This window comes from Oncorhynchus gorbuscha, linkage group LG08, assembly GCF_021184085.1.
Source record: "Oncorhynchus gorbuscha isolate QuinsamMale2020 ecotype Even-year linkage group LG08, OgorEven_v1.0, whole genome shotgun sequence".
NCBI lineage: Eukaryota > Metazoa > Chordata > Actinopteri > Salmoniformes > Salmonidae > Oncorhynchus > Oncorhynchus gorbuscha.
In genome coordinates, this window is record NC_060180.1 from 47,789,352 (window position 1) to 47,813,646 (window position 24,295).

The 24,295-nt window shown below is 42.8% G+C and overlaps 1 protein-coding gene across 4 annotated transcripts; it reads left to right on the forward strand.

The window, feature by feature from the left end:
• The first annotated feature begins 4,234 nt into the window (after nt 1–4,234).
• Nucleotides 4,235–23,414, forward strand: rb1cc1 (RB1-inducible coiled-coil 1). 4 transcript variants are annotated; one of them, XM_046359710.1, is made up of 24 exons: nt 4,235–4,593; nt 4,970–5,032; nt 5,827–5,959; nt 6,100–6,226; nt 6,427–6,597; nt 6,810–7,012; nt 7,361–7,766; nt 7,998–8,168; nt 8,344–8,528; nt 8,720–8,906; nt 9,103–9,184; nt 9,302–9,366; nt 9,474–9,577; nt 10,544–10,676; nt 10,790–12,714; nt 14,559–14,751; nt 16,556–16,664; nt 16,965–17,280; nt 19,435–19,489; nt 19,581–19,628; nt 21,451–21,509; nt 21,649–21,776; nt 22,227–22,315; nt 22,493–23,414. In XM_046359710.1, the coding sequence occupies exons 3-24, from the start codon at nt 5,889–5,891 to the stop codon at nt 22,568–22,570; spliced, it is 4,905 nt and encodes a 1,634-aa protein (XP_046215666.1). In that variant the 5' UTR covers nt 4,235–4,593; nt 4,970–5,032; nt 5,827–5,888; the 3' UTR covers nt 22,571–23,414. The 4 variants fall into 4 exon arrangements, with proteins under 4 accessions (XP_046215666.1, XP_046215665.1, XP_046215668.1 ...); XM_046359709.1 differs by lacking the exon at nt 4,970–5,032; XM_046359712.1 differs by lacking the exon at nt 4,970–5,032 and having other exon boundaries at nt 22,245–22,315.
• Nucleotides 23,415–24,295: the final 881 nt, after the last annotated feature.

Here is a 24,295-nt window from a genome sequence, read left to right on the forward strand (position 1 = left end):
GGAATTTATTCAAGAATTTATTACAAAAATAAAGCAAACTGAGTGGAAAATTGTAAATCTTCAACATCATGGTGGTATACCAGTAGAGGTATATAAGACCTTTTTTGAGGTACTGAAAGATCCATTATTAGCATGTTTGAACTACTCTTATAAAAATAGTAGACTATCAGGTACTCAGCAAGAAGGTCTGATTCCATTACTACTGAAACAGGACCCAGGTGGTAGGTATAAAGATCCAGTCCATTTAAAAATCTGGAGGCTTCTTACATGTTGTGGTGTGAACATCCTGGCGAAATGCATAGCACAGGTTTTTTACAGGGACAATATATTGGAGATAATATACAACAACTACTTGAAACAATTGAACATGATGAAACATCAAATAAACCAGGCCTGGTCTTCATAGCATATTCCGAAAAGGCTTTGGTGAAACTCTTACTGTATACAATGGGTTAAAGTTATGTACAGCAACCCCATTTTTGACAGCTGTGCAATAAAGGCTGCAAAATAGCTGGGAAGAGATTTTCTCGATGTACAGATTCAGTGGCACATGGTATATGACCTGATACAAAAAACAACACTTGATTCAACACTTCAAGTTTTTCAATTTAAATTATTTTGCAAAATTCTTGCCACCAATAGAATGTTATATATACTGGGCATACAACAATCTCAGCCCTGAAGATTTTTCTGCGAAGAGACAGAACCATTTATTCTAGTATTGCCCCTATGTATACTGAACAAAAATAGCAATGCAACATGTAACAATTTCAACGATTTACTGAGTTAATGGGAAATCAGTCAAAAGGAAATCAGTGAATTGAAATATGGAATTCACAAGACTGAGCAGGGGCAGCCAGGCCCACCCACTGGGGAGCCAGGCCCAGACAATCAGAATACGTTTTTCCCCACAAAAGAGTTTTATTACAGACACTCCTCAGTTTCATCAGCTGTCCGGGTGGCTGGTCTCATACAATCCCGCAGGTGAAGAAGCCGGATGTGGAGGTTCTGGACTGGCATGGTTACACGTGGTCTGCTGTTGTGAGGCCGGTTGGACGTACTGCCAAATTCTCTAAACAAAGTTAGATGTGGGTTATGGTAGACAAATGAACATTCAATACTCTGGCAACAACTCTGGTGGACATTCCTGTAGTAAGCATGCCAATTGCATGCTCCCTCAGAACTTGAGACATCTGTGGCATTGTGTTGTGTGACAAAACTGCACATTTTAGAGTGGCCTTTTATTGTACCCAGCACAAGGTGCACCTGTGTAATGATCTGTTAAACAGCCATCACTAGCACATTAGAGGCTGCTGCCTATAGGCATAGACTAGGAATCACTGGCCACTTTAAGGAATGGAACACTAGTCACTAATAATGTTTACATATCTGGCATTACTCATCTCATGCGTAAATACTGTATTCTATACTATTCTACGGTATCTTAGTCACTTAATAATGTTTACATATCTTGCATTACTCATCTCATATGTATATACTGTTTTTCTATACTATTCTACTGTATATTAGTCTGTTTCACTCTGACATCTCTCGTCCATATGTATATAGTCTTAATTCATTCCTACTTAGATTTGTGTATATTGGGTATATGTTGTGTTATTTGGTAGATATTAATTGTTAGATATTACTGTACTGTCAGAGCTACAAGCACAAGCATTTCGCTACACCCGCAATAACATTGCTAATCACGTGTATGTGACCAATAACATTTGATTTGATCATACTGATCCTCAACACGGGGGCCCCACAAGGGTGCGTTCTGAGCCCTCTCCTGTACTCCCTGTTCACCCACGACTGCGTGGCCACGCACGCCTCCAACTCAATCATCAAGTTTGCGGACGACACAACAGTGGTAGGCTTGATTACCAACAACGACGAGACGGCCTACAGGGAGGAGGTGAGGGCCCTTGGAGTGTGGTGTCAGGAAAATAACCTCACACTCAACGTCAACAAAACTAAGGAGATGATTGTGGACTTCAGGAAACAGCAGAGGGAACACCCCCCTATCCACATCGATGGAACAGTAGTGGAGAGGGTAGCTAGTTTTAAGTTCCTCGGCATACACATCACAGACAAACTGAATTGGTCCACTCACACTGACAGCGTCGTGAAGAAGGCGCAGCAGCGCCTATTCAACCTCAGGAGGCTGAAGAAATTCGGCTTGTCACCAAAAGCACTCACAAACTTCTACAGATGCACAATCGAGAGCATCCTGGCGGGCTGTATCACCGCCTGGTACGGCAACTGCTCCGCCCTCAACCGTAAGGCTCTCCAGAGGGTAGTGAGGACTGCACAACGCATCACCGGGGGCAAACTACCTGCCCTCCAGGACACCTACACCACCCGTTGTTACAGGAAGGCCATAAAGATCATCAAGGACATCAACCACCCGAACCACTGCCTGTTCACCCCGCTATCATCCAGAAGGCGAGGTCAGTACAGGTGCATCAAAGCTGGGACCGAGAGACTGAAAAACAGCTTCTATCTCAAGGCCATCAGACTGTTAAATAGCCACCACTAACATTGAGTGGCTGCTGCCAACACACTGTCATTGACACTGACCCAACTCCAGCCATTTTAATAATGGGAATTGATGGGAAATGATGTAAATATATCACTAGCCACTTTAAACAATGCTACCTTATATAATGTTACTTACCCTACATTATTCATCTCATATACATATGTATATACTGTACTCTACAACATCGACTGCATCCTTATGTAACACATGTATCACTAGCCACTTTAACTATGCCACTTTGTTTACTTTGTCTACATACTCATCTCATATGTATATACTGTACTCGATACCATCTACTGTATGCTGCTCTGTACCATCACTCATTCATATATCCTTATGTACATGTTCCTTATCCCCTTACACTGTGTATAAGACAGTAGTTTTGGAATTGTTAGTTAGATTACTTGTTGGTTATCACTGCATTGTCGGAACTAGAAGCACAAGCATTTCGCTACACTCGCATTAACATCTGCTAACCATGTGTATGTGACAAATAAAATTTGATTTGATTTGATTTGATTTTAATCAGATTCTTGATATGACACACCTGTCATGTGGATGGATTACTTTGGCAAAGGAGAAATGCTCACTAACAGGGGCGTAAACAAATGTAATTTTTTGTGTGCATTTGGAACATACAGATATGCATTTGTTGGTCACAGACACCTTTTCAAAAAAGGTAGGGGCATGGATCTGAAAACCAGTCAGTATCTGGTGTGGCCACTATTTGCCTCACGCAGTGTGACACATCTCCTTCGCATAAAGTTGATCAGGCTATTCAAAGGCTGTGCGAAGTTGCTGGATATTGGCAAGAACTGGAACACACTTCGATCCAGAGCATCCCAAACATGTTTGCTGAGTATGCAGGCCATTATCATGCTGAAACATGAGGTGATGGCAGCGGATGAATGGCACAACAATGGGCATCAGGATCTCGTCACGGTATCTTTGCGCATTCAAATTGCCATCGATAAAATGCAATTGTGTTCGTTGTCCAACGCTTATGCCTGCCCATACCATAACATACCCCCCCCGTCACAACGTTGACATCAGCAAACGTTGACACCGCTCGCCCACACGACGCCATACATGTGAAGAGGATGGGTTCATTTATTTATTATATTTCTTTAAATTGTGTGCACTTCATCAGATTATTCTGCATCTTTAGTATGTGCATGTGCTGTGAAAATATATTCTGTCAGTAAATTATAATTGTTGTAGTCAGCACCATTTCACCAGGTCAAATTCTTGGTGCATAGGCTCATTGGTGAATGAAGGTAATTCTGATTCTGAAAGCCAATGCTTTACTACTTGAAATGTTGATTGCAATTATACTCCAGTGATGCATTTTTTTTCATGCATTCTAAAGTTGCATGGATGTCTGGTTTCAAGTAGAGCTAGAGAGTGAGTGCATCAATTTCTCTCTACATTCAATGCCATGTGTTCAAATCAAATCCAATTGTATTGGTCACCTACACATTTAGCAGATGTTATTGTGGGTGTAGAGAAATGTTTGTCGTTGGACGATCAATTTGGTGGGTTAATTAATAAATAAATAATTTTTAAAGATGCTATTGTATCCTTTGTACTATTATGGGCCCTTCTCTACTGCAATTGGACAAACCACACCCCTTTCATGTTGCACCAAAACACAGCCATTACTTGTTCTTCTCCCAGAATGCACCTCGCTGTGCAGTGACGATGAGCACAACAACAAAACACAGCTAGCTGCAGAATAGGGTGTTAGCTTGCTAGCTACTTGAAATAAACATTAGCTGGTGTTACACAACCCATGGCGAAGAAAATAGATCAGTGACAAGCGAAATGAGAAACCATAAGAATGTGTACAAAGCAATATGAATCGACCGTAAAAACGAAGATTGAGTCAGCTACATTAAAGACTAGATAATCATACCTCATAGCTAACTAACAACATTTACGGCTAGTTTTCTAAAACTAGCTAGCGTTAGCGCTATGCCATTCAAGCTAAACCAAGTTAGCCAGCTAGCTCGCCAAGGCGGGGGAAAGGATTGGAGTAAGCAACAACGGTAAGAATAGGTTTCTCATTGCTAGACATGTCAGTCATATAATATTACATACCGACCGCTTCACTGTCATGGGTGTAAACTTAAAAGAAAGATATGGCTAGATAGCCAATGTTAGCTAACCTAAGTTGATGAGAAACGGCGTTAATCTAGCCAGCTATTAAAACCGTCAGAGGAAACTAAATGATTTAAACTAGACATGTATTAGTTAATTTGTTAACCAGCTAGTTATGTCGATAGTAAATCAGTGTGTTATATTTGCATGTCCCTTTGTCGTCTTTCCTTTGTCCATCTAGCTAACGTTAGCTAGCTACTAGCTAGCTAATGGTCTGTTAAGTTACGCACGCGCATAAAGTACTAACGAACTAAAGCTTTCTAGCCACCGACAGTGTCAAGCAAGGCCTCGTAGCTGATCGTCGGAGAGCCATAGCTTCCCCCGCAGGTACTTGCCACTTTCGGTAACTAGCCAACGAACGTTAGATTGCTACAGCGCATTCATTGACCCAGGGCGTATTTCCCCAATACTTTTACGTGTGTTGTGTTGGGGCCGACCAAACCACAGCAGAATGCCATTAAGTTATCTAATTTAGCTGTCAACTAGCCATTGTTTGTGATAGTGTCTAGCCAAGTTTCAAGGTGAGACAGGCGTTATCTTGTTTACAACGTGAATAGCCAACTTAGAATGCTAGTTCGCCGATGTTAGCTTTTGCTAGCTTGTTACCTAACCTAGCTAATTTAATAGCCAACATGACTCAGCCTGTAACGTTAGCTACAGCACTTGACTGCCTATATAATATAGTGAGTGTGTCCATTAACATTTCTCATGAGATACATTTTGCTGGGCAAAGCAGCAACGTCTATATATTAATGTTACAACTAGCAAAACGTATATGGTCGAGTTCAAGTAACAAGTTTAGGCTAGAAGCCCCACGTCTGTGGCTGCTTTTCAGTTCTCACCTTTGAAAATATCGAAATACATTGCTAAAACACGTGTATGCAATCTCATGTAGCTAGAAGTTACATGTTAGTTAGGTAAATGGCAAATTATTCCAAAATCTTTTGTTTGTATTTAATTTATGTTTTGGATAAGCCTTATGTGATACAGGCCAATTAACGTTAGATGATGTAGTTTGTGTCAATAAGTGTATTTGGTGGACCTTGTAGCTTCCACTAATGAATAGTATACAGTCGCAACCAAAAGTCAATACTTATTAGTCCTTTTTTTGTCTTACACAGGGTGGTGTTGAATGACTAAATGATCAAGATAAAGGAGTGTGACGATCGCTGGAGGATTCGACATGAAGTTGTATGTGTTCCAGGTCAACAATGGAAGCACTCTGGCATTTGACACAGAGCTCGCTGTCCAAACGTAAGAGCCATTTAAGAAAAAAAACAATTTCAGATGACCTACATCCATTTTCAATTTTTCTCAGTCATAACAGAAAATGTAATGTATGCTTAAATAAAAAAGTTGTCTGAATTTGATCATATGGCCTACATGTCTTGCAGAGTGTTGGACCTCAAACATGCCATCCAGGTCAAATACAAGATTGCAACCCAGCATCAAGTTCTGGTTGTCAATGGAGGGGAGTGTATGGTTGCAGAGAGGAGAGTCTGCAGCTACAGTGCCGGCACTGTAAGTTTGCACCATTTGGAATCATAGTTTTTTTTTTTAATAACGATTATGTTGCATAAAGAAGCTAGTTTTGAAGTAAACAAAATTTGGTGACAGTTTTCTGAAGCCACTGTGCAAGATGTTGAATAAAAGAAAACGTTATTATTCCAGACGTGTTCAGTTCAAGTGTCTTGACAGATTGTGCTTTTTTTTTTGCCCAGGACACCAACCCCATATTCCTGTTCAACAAAGAGATGATTTTGTGTGACCGGGCTCCGACAATCCCTAAAACCACCTTCTCTATTGAGAATGAGATGGAGCTCAAGGTGGAGGAGTCACTAATGATGCCAGCAGTCTTTCACACCGTTGCCTCGCGAACACAACTTGCTGTGGTAAATGTTTTGTTTGTTCTGGTTCAGATACTACTTTCTCAAAATAAGCCACCAATGTTGCTGTACCTTGTTTCACCATGCTACAACGTTAAAATCAGATATGAACATGTCATCTTCTCAGTATTCGAGTAAGGAAAGCTAATGGAACTTATGATTGTTTTGTCATTTCTAGTGTGTTCTAACTTCTGAGTACCTTTCTTTTGCTTCTCCAGGAAATGTTTGAAGTCGCCAAGAAACTTTGCTCTTTCTGCGAACGCCTGGTTCATGATGAACATCTCCAACACCAAGGTTGGGCTGCTATCATGGCAAACCTCGATGACTGCACCCTGTCTTATCAGAAGCTACTGTGGAAATTTGACACGGCGTACATTAATTATCAACAAGAATTTGAGGATATCAAATTGAAACTGACAAAGTAAGTGACCCCCTGCATCAATATTAAGTTCAATGCAATTTGAAAGGGGTGGGTGAGGTATGAATGAAACAAATATATGGAAGGATTGTCCTGCTGTGACAGTATAGTCAATAGGTTACATTTCAATTAATTATTCAGGTTAAATACATATTTCTCGCAGAGAATGTGCCTTTTCAGGTTAGAGATTTTTGCAGGTGTGTCATCAGCTAATTACGTTTCCCATGTGTCTCTCTGCTGTGGCACACTTGCCTTAATTAATCTGTATCCAAAGACCGTGCCACATGTGACCTGTATCCAAAGATCTAAATTCTATGGGTGTGAACTGACATTTGACATGCACTTTTTTAGACTGGGGACAGCAGTTTCAGTCATGGCCAATATCCCCCTGCTGGAGTGTCTGACCCGCCACAGCTACAAAGAATGCATAGAGAAGTCCTGCTCCACTCCAAACAAGGACTCTGACGAGACCGAGGAGGAGAAGTCCACCGACTCGGTGCTCTGCCACTCCCCCACCAAGCTACCTGCATCGTTCTCTGCTCCGGGGGCGGGGGACTCGCCCGACACCGCCGAAACCCAGGAAAGCAGTGAGATGACGGACAGTAGTGGGCTGAGGGCAGCCCTGCAAGAGGCAGACTCTCCAGAGAGGGCCAACCCCCTGTCCTTCAACGTCACACTGCTGGACTGGATTAATGTTCAAGACAGGCCCAATGATGTGGAATCAGTCGTGAGGAAATGCTTTGACTCCATCAATAGGGTGAGTCGCTGTTGTATGTTTCTGTCTGTCTTTTCTGTTATGTTTGTCTCTTTGTTTCTGTGTGGCTGAATTGGTCTCTGTCAGTGGAGTGGCCTTGCCATGACTACTAAACGAATCAACATTGGGTGTAAATTCATTTATGAGATTCTATTCAGTGATGTGTCTTGGTTGTAAAATGCAAAGAAACACAGACAAAATGGAACCATAATGTAAATGTCCTTTCTATTTCAGCTCGACCCACGGGTCATTCAACCATTCTTAGCGGAATGTCGAGACACGATTGCCAAACTGGATAATCAGAACATGAAAGCCATCAAAGGACTTGAGGACAGGTTATACGCTCTAGACCAAATGATAGCGAGCTGTAAAAAGTTGGTCAATGAACAGAAGGAACTTGCTCAGGTAGGCAAAATAAGGTGTGATCTAAATGATGTAGTATCAATGGTGAATAACGCACTCTATAAAATGTGCCTATTCATTCACATACTGTATGATGTACTGTATAATGCAATCCAGCTGAAAACTTGTGAATGAAATATATAAAACTAAAGTCACTTGTCTATCTGTTGGCTGTTAGGGCTTTCTGGCCAATCAGAAGCGTGCTGAGAACCTGAAGGATACGTCCGTGCTGCCTGACCTGTGTCTCAGTCATGCCAATCAGCTGATGATCATGCTGACCAACCACAGGAAGCTGCTGGACATCAAACAGAAGTGCACCACTGCCAAACAGGAGCTGGCGAACAACCTACAAGTTCGTCTCAAGTGAGGCATCTGTTAATTCCTCTCATTTATTTTTTCTGTCTCTCTTTTGGTGCATCTATTCCTTTTGAGCAATGCGGAAAACCAAAATCACTCCAATAAATTCACCATAAGTGGTCAAGTGCAAGCCATGTAAATCCCTTTTCTATATATGCAATCCAAGCTAACACTGACCCTAACCATTGTGAATGTAGATGGTGCTGCTACGTGATGCTGCACGCGGACCAGGATGGGGAGAAGCTGCAGGCCCTGCTGAGGCTGTTGACCGAGCTGATGGAGAGAGTCCGGGTGGTGGACGCCCTCAGCACCGTGCCTCAGATGTACTGCCTGGCCGTGGTGGAGGTGGTTCGCAGGAAGCTCTTCATCGGCCACTACAGAGAGGTCAGTCAGAGCACAGGACCCACTCACGAACCCTTTTCAAAACCCAAGGCCAGCCCACGTCTCTCTTCAGTCCCTACTTGCAGACCTACTGTGACACAAGCCTCAACCTCCGGCCAGGCCTACAGATATGCTAGGAACTCAAACAATTGGATGAAAAAGGTTGTAAATTGTGCTCTTCTGTTACCTCTCTTCTCAGTGGGCCTGTGCTCTCGTGAAGGATGGAAAGCATCTCTATGAGACCGAGAAGTATAAAAGGGAAACGTTTGGCAAGTTGTTCAGTAAGTTCCATTTTAAAAGTCCTATTTGGTGATTTTTTTTTTTTTACGAGTATCCCCTCTGAAATGAACATCCATTAATTCAAACCCAACAGCTGAGCTTTGTGATCCTCTTTGCAGGGAAATGTTTTCTCCGAAATCGTTTGTTTAGAGGACTTGACTCATGGCCCCCCACTTCATTTTGCGTAAGTAGTCAGTCAATTACCGTGTTCTGTGAACGTCTATTTAATTTCCAAAATGTTATAATCCAACCCATTTCTCTCCTGTTTTTGTTGTCTCTTTTATTGTGTAGACAAGAAAGCCCAGAAAGTTTGACTTTGAGCTTCCCGATATTTCCCTTGGTGACCTGCAGTACTTAAAGACCTGTTGTCCTACAGAGGTGCAGCCTTTCCTCAGGTAGGCCGTGGTTTCCCTCACGTGCATAGTAAAGAAATAACCATGTCTTGTAACTTGGCACGGTTAATCGAATATCTTAACGGACGTTGGTATTCAATTACTTGAGTGAGTGTTCTTTTTTTGGAGAAAAACGACTGTAGGCGTATTATAACATCGAAAGACTTTGTCTAGATGAAATAATCCGTGTGACATTTTTACCGACAAGGATATACCATAACATTTTAAATTGTACATTTTAATAACACAAACTTCTTTTAAACCTTTACACTCGTACCCCTATGCATATTGAAAATGGCAGATTTGTGCTTTGATAAACGCCTAAATTGGAACTCAGCGGCTGTACAGTAACATGCGTCACATGACGTCAGAGCGCTGCACTACACAGCGCTGTATGGACTTTGACTGACAGGCGTTCTGAACTTGAGCACCTCGCGGGACAAGAAGTTGCCTCCATCCCTTCCGCTAATTGGGCAACTTTAGCAAATGTTTTGTTGTCTTGAGTTTGGAAATGCTGTAAATGAAGAGGACTGTGTATTTTGAAAGAGGAGACATTGAGAATTATAGTAAATACTGCTTTGATGTCATACAAGCAAGCCAAACACAGAGTCCAAATGTGCACTTGGTATTTCCATATCAAACACTCATGTCGTGGACATTGTCAACGTTTATTATCACCGTTTGATGTACAGTTACAAGATGACATGGTGCCATGTGCATTTGCTTCATTATGAGTCAATAGCCCAAAAATCGTTTTTCTCAAATTTCTACTATCCGGATATCTGATAAAATGTCAGGATATTATTTGAGTAATATAATCATTTCCAGTGTTCATCCCCACTTGTTACAGGCCTACTACCTGTATGATCAGTTTACTTGTATTCTCTGTTGCAACATTCAGTGCAATGGCCCTGGGAGACTGTCCATTTCATTTTGGAGTAAAGTTAGTCCCATGTTTCTTTCCCCCAGGGTTCCAACACTGTGTGATTTTGAGCCTTTGCATCTGCATGTGGAGATGCTTCAACAGTTGGTCCTTGCTTCTCAAGCTGCAAGTGTGGATGAGATGTCTCAAACTATCACCAATTTACTCAGCGAACAAAGGGTAATGACAAATTACAGTGGAATATGGAATGGCAGCTATCTAAAAGCACATTAAACACTGTCCCTTTAGTGCATATTCTCCACTCACTCACCTTCTTATTTCTGTTCCTCCAGGGGTCGTGCAGCCAGAGTGCTCAGAGATCCACGGCAGCGGTGACCCCACAGTCCGACAGCACCCCAGGGACTTCCTCCCCCAAGACCCCCTCCTCTCTCAGTCTCCCGGGGCCCCCCTGCCAGCCCCTCCCTGGCCCCACCGCCCTGGAGGACCTGTCCCCGGACAGCATCGATGCCCAAACCTTTGACTTCGAGACAATTGGCCACCCCAACATGGACCCCGTCCTGCAGCAGGCCGGCTCCCTGGACCTGGACTCCCTGGCTGAGAGCCCGGAGTCAGACTTCTTGTCGGCGGTCAACGAGTTTGTGATCGAAAACTCGCCCACCCCCATCAGTGACCCCACCAGCCCAGAGATGATGGTGGAGTCGCTGTACTCGTCGGTCATCAACGCCATCGACAGCAAGCGCATGCATGACACCACCACATTAGAGAGGGAAAACTCCAAGGTGGCTACGCTGAATCTGAGCATCGAGAAGTACCGCTCTGCTGCCGAGGAGTCCCAGGCCAACTTGCGGAGCGTCAAGGATGACCTGTACCGCTTCAGAGGCCTGGTGCTGAAGGAGCAGCGAGACTTTGGCTTCGCCCTGAAGACCATGACCATTGAGGTGCACAACATGGTGGACACCATCCGTAAGAGGGAGGAGGAGGAGCTGAGAGAGCAGCACCAGGCCGAGCTCCTCTCTGTGCAGCAGGACCACGAGAAGCAACTTCAGACCCTGACGGAGGAGAACCGGGTCAACCAGAACATCGTGAAAGACGTACAGCGGGCCATGCTGGAGCTGGAGGGGCTGCTGGAGCATAAGGAGAAGGAGCTGACCCAGCTCGAGGCTGAGAGGCAGTGCTGGACCGAGGCGGAGAGCGGACACACTCAGAGCCTCAGTGTCCTGGAGCACAAAATCAGCGATCAGGCCCATGAGGTGCTGACTGTGGCTGCTTCCAGAGACTCCCTGTACAACCAGTTGGAGACACTCCACATTGAGATCGAGCGCGGCCAGCAGAAGATCCGCCAGGAGCTGGAGGGGGCCGAGCAGGTCCACCTGCAGGAACTGGAGGAGAGGATGAGGCAGCAGCATCAGGCCCAGCTAGACACCCTGGCCCGGGAGAACCAGGAGGCCATGGAGTGCCTGGCAACGGTGCACAGGGTCAAGCTGAGTGAGGTCGCAGACAGCCACGCCACCTCTCTGACAGAGAGGGACGGCCAGCTGAGGGACCTGGAGGCCCGGGCAACCGAGCTGGCTGACCTACGCTGCAAGCTGGAGGTGGAGCTGGCCCTGAAGGAGTCAGAGATGGAGGTTGTGAGGCTTCTCTACGAGGAGGCCAAGCAGGGGCAGCAGGAAGCAAACGTGAGGAAGGCTACTGTAGAGGCAGAGACCCAGTCCCTCAACGAACAGCTAGTTCAGGTCAACGGGCAGCTGCATGCTAAGAACGAAGAGTACGAGAAGGGCCTGGCCGAGCTCCGGATGCTGATGTGCATGGAGAAAGACCAGTGCATCTCGGAGCTGGTGGGCAGGCACGAGGAAGAGCGGAACCAGCGCCGCAGCGAGCTGACCGCCTTGCAGCAGCAGGCCCAGGACGCAGGAAGGAGCCATGCAGAACAGCTGCAGAACCTCCAACTAGACCTCGACCTGCAGACGGCAGCACTGCGCAACGATAAGGAAGTGCAGCAGAGTAGGTTTGAGGAGCAGGAGCAACACTTGAGGACTGTTATCTGCGATTTGCAGACAGAAAATGATCTGCTCACCAAAAGATTAGAGCAGGACACCGAAGCAGCCCAGGAACGTTTGGAGAAAGAGGAGTCCTTGAAGGCTGCAGTACCAGATGCCTTCAAAGACTTTGAGCAACAAAAGGAGGAGATTGAGAAAAGACTTCTAGACAAAATTAGACAACTTGAAAATGAGCTTCGGGAAAGACAATCCTCAGAAAGGTAAGAGAGACTCATGTACCACTGTTACCAGGTAACTGATAACTGTGATTTGTAATAAACATTTAATCAGCCTTGTAATGAACAAGATGACTAGTTTTAGAGTTCGTTCCCTACAATTTTGCAAGTTTACTGAAATTCTACACATTTTGCCATTGGGCTGAGAGAGATGATTTAGCAATTGTATAGATCATTTCAGTCAATTCTACAAATTTTCCCATACGCTGGAGTGAAAAATGTGCTGTTTTACAGCTAATTTCCAGTAATTCTACACATTTTGCCATAGGGTGGAGAGAAATGTTTACATTTTTTTAATATAGGATATCTGAGTGAGAGTGACTAACAAATCAACGGGGGTCGATGATTCGTCCATGATTACTACAAGTTTAAATAGCTGGCTGGTAAATTAGTCTAATCTACAAAATGTTAGCTGACATGGGCTAATTGAGTGACTGTCACTAACCGTGTTTTCATCCACAGTTTTTATGCGAGTAAAGTCTTACTGTATATAAAAATGTAAAAAATCAGTTGTGATGGAAACAGGAAACAGGTACAATTTTATAAATGCCGACAGATAATTTATTTGTTCGACATGCTGGGATCTATTTGTCTGTCAAATTAATTATGCGAGAAATGGCAGTGGAAAAGCCTTTATGTGCAAATATTGATATAATAACCATAATCTCGAGGTCAACTTGGAGGGTATATGATATGGTGTGTGATCCTCCCACTACGACTTGGGAAATGCAGTTTATTAGGCTACAGATGGAAGAAGTTATGACGAACTTCACAGGGTGGTGAAAGTGTATGGTGATGAACTTGATGCTCCTTTAAAAAAAACAAAATATCGAGGGTTTTATTCTGATGACATGATGATCGATGCTTGCCTGCCATTTGTCAAATAAAAATATCCATAGTGAATGCATCACGTAGACGAGCCTACCTGTACAGCACCTGCGACCAGAGTAGGCACATTTGCTATTTAACGCAAAAGTTTTTTGCGACAAAACAGCCGGTAGAGTTTAAAATGCGATGGAAACACATTTAACTTTGAGATTTTTATTCAAACTTAACCTCTTTAGCATCCGCTCCCCCTTTTTTGTTAGTTTTCTTTGTTGCCTAAAATGACACCCACATCTAACTGCCTGTAACTCAGTCCCTGAAGCAAGGATATGCATATTCTTGGTACCATTTGAAAGGAAACACTTTGAAGTTTGTGGAAATGTGAAATGAATGTAGGAGAATATAACACAATAGATCTGGTCAAAGATAATACAAAGGATTATCTTTGTACCGTTTTTGAAATGCAAGAGCGAGGCCATGATGTATTATTCCAGCCCATCTGCAAATTACATTTTGCCCACTAGATTTGAGAATATTTGCCTGACAATTGGTTGCCAATTGGATGGAGACCTAGCTAGAGACTAACATAAGAGGGAAAACTGATCCACAATCAAATTTTTTAAACGTTCCCTTGTGTATTCTAACTCAACAGTCAGGATTACACAAACTTGTGTAGACTTCAATTAGCTTTAGTATACACTGAAAATAGCTATTTTATTGCGCTACAGAGCTGTGTTTAGGGTTTACATCCTGAAAAAGGCCCAGAGGTGAACACTTAAGGGAACCGTAACATGGGCTTTGTCAAGCTTGCAGGCTATCGGATATTTAAAGGGAACATAAAATGACAGGCACTGAGACGAGACAAAAACTCACTAGGAACCCCTCACGACACTAACTTGTGAAGAGTATTTAATTTGACCTGATGACCTACCTGATGTCTACGGTGTGTGACTTGTCTCTGTTACTTATGTCTCTTTCCATCTCTGTGTGTGTGTGCGCTACAGAGAGGCGGGGTTGTCGAAGGTGCAGACAGAGGGTCGGGGATCCGAAGCAGGAGCTCCTCTCTCCCTGGACTCTGCCTTGCAGGAGCGTCTGCAGCAGGAGACGGCCTCCCTGCACACACAGTTGGAGCTCCTGGAGAGGAGGAAGGATGAGGAGATGCAGAACCTCAAGACCTCCCTCATCGCAGAACAACAGGTCCGTGTTGGAATAGTCCTCACATCCTATTCAGAGGGTTCTTCTGTCGATATTGACCGGCACTGAATCTAGGAGCAGCACCATATCGAGATACACTGCAATGTACTTCCTATACTTTGTACTGTAGTTTGTTTTCCTACATTTTCTTTTATAGCTTTTAGCTAAGTGTTTAGCTAATTGTTTGACCTTTTAGCATTTGTCCCGTTACCGTTCTTCTGAGGAGGTCTAATTTTGATTCACTGGCAACTGCAAGCAAACTGACTACAAGTGACCAACACCTGAAATGCTAAAAATACTCCATTACCTCACTACTACCACTATGTGCCCAGCCTTAGTCAGCCCCTACATGAAAGCAGGTCTGTGAGGCACTGTGTGTGTCATATTATAGCACCCAGTGTTCTCCTGACCTCGTCTTGATAGCGAGCAGTCCAAATGGAAATAGGATACAGGTGGCTATGTGACCCTCTTGGAGGAATGGGGTTAAACCACGTTGTTCGTTAGAACACAATGGTTTGCCTCTCAAATTGAAAACTGCACCACAAATACACTGCTCAAAAAAATAAAGGGAACACTAAAATAACACATCCTAGATCTGAATGAATGAAATATTCGTATTAAATACTTTTTTCTTTACATAGTTGAATGTGCTGACAACAAAATCACACAAATTATCAATGGAAATCAAATTTATCAACCCATGGAGGTCTGGATTTGGAGTCACACTCAAAATTAAAGTGGAAAACCACACTACAGGCTGATCCAACTTTGATATAATGTCCTTAAAACAAGTCAAAATGAGGCTCAGTAGTGTGTGTGGCCTCCACGTGCCTGTATGACCTCTTTACAACGCCTGGGCATGCTCCTGATGGGGTGGCGGATGGTCTAGGGCCCTCATACCACCCTCATGGAGTCTGTTTCTGACCGTTTGAGCAGACACATGCACATTTGTGGCCTGCTGGAGGTCATTTTGCAGGGCTCTGGCAGTGCTCCTCCTTGCACAAAGGCGGAAGTAGCGGTCCTGCTGCTGGGTTGTTGCCCTTCTATGGCCTCCTCCACGTCTCCTGATGTACTGATCTGTCTCCTGATAGCGCCTCCATGCTCTGGACACTACGCTGACAGACACAGCAAATCTTCTTGCCACAGCTCGCATTGATGTGCCATCCTGGATGAGCTGCACTACCTGAGCCACTTGTGTGGGTTGTAGACTCCGTCTCATGCTACCACTAGAGTGAAAGCACCGCCATCATTCAAAAGTGATCAAAACATCAGCCAGGAAGCATAGGAACTGAGAAGTGGTCTGTGGTCACCACCTGCAGAACCACTCCTTTATTGGGGGTGTCTTGCTAACTACCTATAATTTCCACCTGTTGTCTATTCCATTTGCACAACAGCATGTGACATTTGTCAATCAGTGTTGCTTCCTAAGTGGACAGTTTGATTTCACAGAAGTGTGATTGACTTGGAGTTACATTGTGTTGTTTAAGTGTTCCCTTTATTTTTTTGAGCAGTGTATAAACATTTACTACGCAATGTTACTTTTTCTATAAATTGGCATTATCATAGGTTATGCTACCAGCCTAAAACCCAGTGGTCCTCCAAGCCTAAGATCTTATGGTAAAACGAGCAGGCTTGATTGACGTCTGTGGTTCTGAGCTGTGGCTCAACTCTCAATTGACTCACTCAGCCTCACCTGTCTCCTGTCTGGTAGTTCTTTGTCCTCTGTGACTGCTTCGTTGAGTTTTACTGCTGCTCTATTGCCTAGGTGTCTGAAAGCCTTCATGTCCCCCTCCTCCCTCCCCCCCAGACTAACTTCAACACTGTTCTGATGAGAGAGAAGCTGAAAAAGGAACAGATCATCAGTGAGCTCACAGAGGAGCTGCGGAAGGTTACCCAGCAGCAGGAGAAGGACAAAGGTACCTGTTTTCAGAGGGTATTTTGTTGATTGTATTGAAAGTAAGCCGTGCTGCAGTTCATTCATTAGGGGTGGCAGGTAGCCTAGTGGTTTGAGCGTTGGACTAGTAACCGAAAGGTTGCAAGATCGGATCCCCGAACTGGCAAGGTAAGAAATCTGTCGTTCTGCCCCTGAACAAGGCAGTTAACCCACTGTTCCTAGGCTGTCATTGAAAATAAGAATTTGTTCTTACCTAACTTGCCTAGTTAAATAAAGGTCAAATAAAAAAATTTATCCTGATATGTTCATTTTGTGTCTTCAGGTCTGATAGAGATGCTGTCTGAGGACCGGGCCATCGTCATGCAGGAGAAGAAGCAGTTGGAGGAGGATCTGAATCGGCTGCGCAGCACAGCCCTGGTGTCCTCTGCCTACTACAGCCCTAACCTCTTAGCTCTAGAGCCCACTGGAGCTGGGGCTAGACTTGGATCTGGAGCATGTCCTGGACCTGGGACTGAGGTTGGGGCTGGAGCCTGCTCCTCGGAGCTCTTCCCTGACCCAGACAGACTGGCCTCTGTGGCTGCCACCAGAGAGGACGACAGAGTGGACTCTGCTGTGGAGGCCAGCATGGTGACTGTGCAGTAAGCATCCCCCAAACACAAACAGTCCAATAAACAGTGATTCAGAAGAACCCCCCCCCATCACAGTTAATCTGTCGTTTTATAGAAATAAGCTTTGACAGATATACTTCGGCAAAATATTTTTAAACATATATATACTTTCGCAAGGCACTGTATTCGGCCCCCTTGAACTTTGCGACCTTTTGCCACATTTCAGGCTTCAAACATAAAGATATAAAACTGTGTTTTTTTGTGAAGAATCAACAAGTGGGACACAATCATGAAGTGGAACGACATTTATTGGATATTTCAAACTTTTTTAACAAATCAAAAACTGAAAAATTGGGCGTGCAAAATTATTCAGCCCCTTTACTTTCAGTGCAGCAAACTCTCTCCAGAAGTTCAGTGAGGATCTCTGAATGATCCAATGTTGACCTAAATGACTAATGATAAATACAATCCACCTGTGTGTAATCAAGTCTCCGTATAAATGTACCTGTACTGTGATAGTCTCAGAGGTCCGTTAAAAGCGCAGAGAGCATCATGAAGAACAAGGAACACACCAGGCAGGTCCGGGATACTGTTGTGAAGAAGTTTAAAGCCGAATTTGGATACAGAAAGATTTCCCAAGCTTTAAACATCCCAAGGAGCACTGTGGAAGCGATAATATTGAAATGGAAGGAGTATCAGACCACTGCAAATCTACCAAGACCTGGCCATCCCTCTAAACTTTCAGCTCATACAAGAAGACTGATCAGAGATGCAGCCAAGAGGCCCATGATCACTCTGGATGAACTGCAGAGATCTACAGCTGAGGTGGGAGACTCTGTCCATAGGACAACAATCAGTCGTATATTGCACAAATCTGGCCTTTATGGAAGAGTGGCAAAAAGAAAGCCATTTCTTAAAGATATCCATAAAAAGTGTTGTTTAAAGTTTGCCACAAGCCACCTGGGAGACACACCAAACATGTGGAAGAAGGTGCTCTGGTCAGATGAAACCAAAATTGAACTTTTTGGCAACAATGCAAAACGTTATGTTTGGCGTAAAAGCAACACAGCTCATCACCCTGAACACATCATCCCCACTGTCAAACATGGTGGTGGCAGCATCATGGTTTGGGCTTGCTTTTCTTCAGCAGGGACAGGGAAGATGGTTAAAATTGATGGGAAGATGGATGGAGCCAAATACAGGACCATTCTGGAAGAAAACCTGATGGATTCTGCAAAAGACCTGAGACTGGGACGGAGATTTGTCTTCCAACAAGACAATGATCTAAAACATAAAGCAAAATCTACAATGGAATGGTTCAAAAATAAACATATCCAGGTGTTAGAATGGCCAAGTCAAAGTCCAGACCTGAATCCAATCGAGAATCTGTGGAAAGAACTGAAAACTGCTGTTCACAAATGCTCTCCATCCAACCTCACTGAGCTCGAGCTGATTTGCAAGGAGGAATGGGAAACGCTTTCAGTCTCTCGATGTGCAAAACTGATAGACATACATACCCCAAGCGACTTGCAGCTGTAATCACAGCAAAAGGTGGCGCTACAAAGTATTAACTTAAGGGGTCTGAATAATTTTGCACGCCCAATTTTTCCGTTTTTGAAATGTTAAAGTTTGAAATATCCAATAAATACAGTTTTATATCTTTATTTTTGAAGCCTGAAATGTGGCAAAAGGTCGCAAAGTTCAAGGGGGCCAAATACTTTCGCAAGGCACTATATAGTATGGAGACATATTTGGTGGAAGTGAGGACAGTGAGGACTTTGAAGGTGCTCCTTATTGGATAATGAAGATAAATTATGAATATAAGTTGTCATCTTTCAAAGAATGTTGTCAGTTTTAATGTGTAAAAGATTAAAAAAGGATGTTGAAAGTGCTTGTTTGAGATGGCCAGACAAGGATGGACAAAGTGAGGACAAATAACAGAGAGCGAGGGAGGCTAGGATTGGGAAATGTAAGTTGTATTGTTTTTTCTTCTTCTGTTAACTAACAGTTATGCAGGCTAGCAATCATCATTGCCATCTCAAACAAAAGTCACTTTAAATTCATATTCATGCTTGTTGAATTTTTATTTTCTTCCCAGACTAACTATTTGTTTGAATGATTGTCAAATGTGTTAAAAGCTGTCGCCAAATTGGTTTGATTATTGGCCCTTTGTCTCTTTATTAGCGATAACATCCTGATGATGTCGGAGGAGAAACAGCGGATACTGTTACTTGAGAGGGTGAGTAAACATCTAAATGGAACCTGATGAAGTTGGGGTTGAATTGTTGTAGAATTTGACTTGAGCTGTAACATCTTCTGCCATATTTCAGACTTTACACATGAAGGAAGAAGAAAACAAGCGCCTCAGTCAAAGACTGGTAGGTTTTTGTTAACTTTGATGGCTGGTTTAGAGGCGGAGGAAATGTTGATTTAATATCATGTGATTGTTTAAGCCCCCCCCAAATGAACATGTTTTTCTGCATTCGTTTTTCACTTGGTTACCATGTGTATTGTTTACTTGTAGATATACACTGAGTGTATAAAACATTAGGAACACCTGCTCTTTCCATGACAGACTGACCACGCAAATCCAGGTGAAAGCTAAGAACTCTTATTGTGGTCACCTGCTAAATCCACTTCAATCAGTGTAGTTGAAGAGATGGATTTTTAAAGAAGGATTTTTAGGCCTTGAGACAATTGAGACATGGATTGTGTTTGTGTGCCATTCAGAGGGGGAATGGGCAAGACAAAATATGGAAGTGCCTTTGAAGGGGGTATGGTAGTAGGTGCAAGGTGCACCGGTTTGAGTGTGTCAAGAGCTACAACGCTGCTGGGTTTTTCACTCTCAACAGCTTCCCATGTGTATCAAGAATGGTCCACTACCCAAAGGACATCCAGCCGTCATTGATGGAAGAGGACAAAGGCGGCTGTCACGAATTGTGCGGAGCAACACACTGGCTACAGTTAGTCCAGTGACAGTCCAGTACAACATTGGTGCACAAATACCCATAAAATAATTCATAACTTGTCAAGAATGGGGTATGGCAGCTGATGACCTTACAAAGTTCCATTTCTTTCAGCAAAAAAACTAAAACACTGCGTTTGCAGTGGGCTGAACGAAAACAAGGAACGAAAACACTGGACACTGGAGAATTGAAAAGACATGGTCTGACGAGTCCCCGTTCCTGCTGTTTCCTGCTGATGGGAGGACTAGGGTATGGAGAAAACCACGAGTACATGCATCCGTCATACCGCGTGTCAACATTGCAGACTGGAGTTGGGGGTGTGATGGTGTGATTTCATGGCACACATTGGGCCCATTGATAAAAGTTTGAAAGCCACAGGAAGTCTGAACATCATTGCTAATCATGTGCATCCCTTCATGGCAGCAGTGAATCGAGCTGCCAATGTTTTATTTTTTAACAGGATAATGCCCCATGCCATAACGCTAGGATTGTAAAGGAATGGTTTTGCGAACATGAAAGTGAATTCAGCTTCCTGCAGTGGCCCGCCCAGTCACCAGATCTCAATTCAGTTGTGTATCTGTGGGAGGAGATGGAACAAGCTATTTGGATTAGAGCTCCACTACCAGCCAACTTGACACAACTGTGGGAAGCATTGGAGTCAACATGTCCCTAGCATCCCTGTGGAACTCTTTTGAAACCTTGTACAGTCCATGCCCTGACGAATCAAGGCTGTTCTGAGGGCTGTTCTGAGGTGCAACTCAGTATTCGGAAGGTGTTCCTAATGTTTTATACACTCGGTGAATAGGCCAATATAATTAATTTAGCTTTTGACAGGCTTTATCAGTGTACCCCAAGCTATTTTACCCAATCACCACTAGATGGCAATAGCATCAATGCTTCAATCTCTGTTCAGCAGACCTAGGAGCTTTCTGAGCGGCAACAGTAACTTACTCTATCAAAAGCCTTCTGATAAAGGGGAATCAAAACAATCTTACAGGCAGTTTGACATATTGCAGCACTATTGCTCACATACCTAAACAAAAGCATAACAATGCATGCCAAAATGTATCCATTCCAGCAAGTACATTTCACGCCGCACAACATACGGTACTATTGATGGCTGCTATGCAAAGATCAGTCAGTATACATTTTGGCCAGGAACGCATCCATGGCCAGCAGTGTCAAGAAGATTATCGTCTCACTCTTAACAACCATGACCGTTCTCTCTTTGTAGATGTCTCAAAGCATGTCCTCGGTGTCGTCACGGCATTCTGAGAAAATTGCCATCCGAGAGTAAGCATACGAAGAATGACACACAAAAGTGCTGATGTGTAGTGTATATAGACTCAGTGGCTGTACGTTTTCTCTAGCAAATAAAAGTAAGAATCTAGCACCATTTTTGTGTGAAGGTTGACCGCTTTGTCCGTTTCAGTTTCCAGGTTGGCGACTTGGTTCTGATCATCCTCGATGAAAGGCATGACAACTATGTGCTATTCACCGTGGGTCCCACCCTGTACTTCCTCCATTCTGAGTCCCTCACGGCCCTGGACCTCAAACCAGGTCAGAAAATCACTTTTTAATTGTAGACCTCAATTCTTAAAAAGCATTAAGTTATTATAGAATAAAGTTATAATATACAAAAATGTACAATTTAATGTTGGTTGTATATAATACTTCTGTAGCTCAGTTGGTAGAGCATGGCGCTTGTAACGCCAGGGTAGTGGGTTCGATCCCCGGGACCACCCATACGTAGAATGTATGCACACATGACTGTAAGTCGCTTTGGATAAAAGCGTCTGCTAAATGGCATATATTATTATATTATTAATTATACTAAGTTATTGTGTAATGTGGTTTTGAAGAGCAAGTTATGTGCAAAAACAAGCAGGTGTCTCTTTACAAGCTGTAAATACTGTTGAATTTATTAACTTGGACAGATAAGTGATTTTGAGGAACCCGTGTCAAAGTTTGTGTACTGAGCATTGGTTTTATTGTGTCGATCACTGACAGATCCTATGTTTACTTCAGCATCAGGAGCCTCAAGACGGCCGTGGGTTCTCGGAAAAGTTATGGAGAAAGAATATTGCCAGGCGAAAAAGGTAAAGTATAGTAGTATATAGGTACTGAATTGTAATAGTCTAGTAGTAGAGCACAGTAGCTTTTCTGAATATTGATGGTCATTAAAGGAGGTCAAATAATCAATAATTAAAATAAAATAATGAACAATCAAAGGATGACTTTCTAAGAGCACGTATGTTGTGTGTTTCCCATCTTAGGCTCAAAACCGGTTCAAAGTTCCTTTGGGCACCAAGTTCTACAGGGTGAAAGCTGTTCCGTGGAACAAGAAAGTATAGTACAGCCAAGTTATGAGCTGAAATGTATATTTATATTGCATAAAGTTTTAAACACTCACATCATACATCATTTATAGATCTCTTATCAACTTGAAAATGAAAAGAAAGATCATAATCATGGTATTATTTTGGCCTTCAGTTCAACATCTCATCAACCCAGTCTTTCTTTTTAAACTAGAGTATTTGTTGTTGTGGACCAAATGCTATTTCTTTATTAGGGCATGGCCCTAAACACTGTCAGAAAGCATTAATACCCGTGTGTTAATTTGAACAAAAACTATTTGAATGTTTATATATTTAGTTCTCATTCATTATCAGCATTTGTCCTCTTTGTGGAAAATAGTTCATTATCAGCAATATAATTCAAATGAAAATATACATTTATTGTAAATGTTTATGGATGAATGTTCATGGCATGCATATTGATATATTTTCTTTGGTTTTACTTATCCAGGTAAATGTTGTAGTTGGAAGTGTAGTCAATGCCGTTTGTTACTCACGACGCAGTATGGCCCTCAGTTAATACTGACATGTACATTTTGGCTGACTGACGAAAGCAGTCATCATTGCAATCATTGACAATGCACTTTCCAAAAACAATGCTTTTTGTTCATTCAAAAGGGAAGGAATTGTGCTATAAAATAAATACAGAAAAAACTAACAGCGCAAAACTTCCCGCTATCATAGAATATCGATATGTAGAAAGGAATACTTGTTTGACTGTGTTCCATGATTGGATGACATTGTACATTTACCCATCATTCAAATCACGGAAGTAACAATAAAGGACTGTATTGTAAAATAATTTAGAGTTTTGAAACAATAAAGGATTGATCCCAAATAACATTACTGCACTTAGTTATTTCAACATAGCAGTTATTTCAACATAGCATGTACACAACTGACATACTTGCCCATTACAAAATATACACATATAAGATGTAAAGACAGGACAGATGTTTAATAAAAATATGACATTCAATTAACACGATGAGCAACACCTTGGAAGTGCAGCATTGGAGAGAGTATCATATATCGAATATACCTCAACGACCTGCATATGGGGATTTCAGTGGACACTAATTTATGTAAATCATGTCACTGAGCCGAGCCTGGCTTTGGAATGCTGTTAATTAAGGACATAGGAGGAAATGCTGCTTCTGTAGTTCAAGGACAATCAAGTCATTCAATACGCTCCGTGACCACCTGCCTGTTTAAAAACCAGGCTTGTTGGCTCCTTAAGAAATATAGTAGGCCAATATCTATGCTCACTATCTAAGAACATTTAATTAGAGATTTTCATTGTACTACACCAAAAACATTGAATGTTAAAAGAGACCAAAGAAAAAAGCTTTTTATTGCTATTGATTTATTTTAATGGAATGGTGTAGTCCCCCCCCCCCCCAAACCATTATGCTCAATTGAAAATGTACAAATAGACAAAAGAAAATGTAACATTTTGAATATAGCAGTTGTTTCTGAAATCGTTGGTTTGGAAATCCATGTAAGTTCGCACAAGCTATAAAGAAATAATTCTTATTTGATTTAGAATTTCTTTTGTGGGAAGCATTAGCTAATGTGGTTGTAGTGTTGGCATGCTATGGCAGGAAACAGACTTCAAAAAGGCTTCAAATCAGGAAGAACGGTGCGGCCCTCATGGAGGAGGAAGCACACCAACATCACTTTCCCAGATCACAGTAGGGTGCATCGCAGCTCTCCCTAACC

Excerpts from the sequence above, each read along its gene's own strand:
- rb1cc1 (XM_046359710.1), top strand. The coding sequence starts at position 5,889 with ATGAAGTTGTATGTGTTCCAGGTCAACAATGGAAGCACTCTGGCATTT. Across the intron at positions 21,777-22,226 it reads GGCCCTGGACCTCAAACCAG|ATCCTATGTTTACTTCAGCA; the intron begins GTCAGAAAATCA and ends GATCACTGACAG. Across the intron at positions 22,316-22,492 it reads AATATTGCCAGGCGAAAAAG|GCTCAAAACCGGTTCAAAGT; the intron begins GTAAAGTATAGT and ends TTCCCATCTTAG.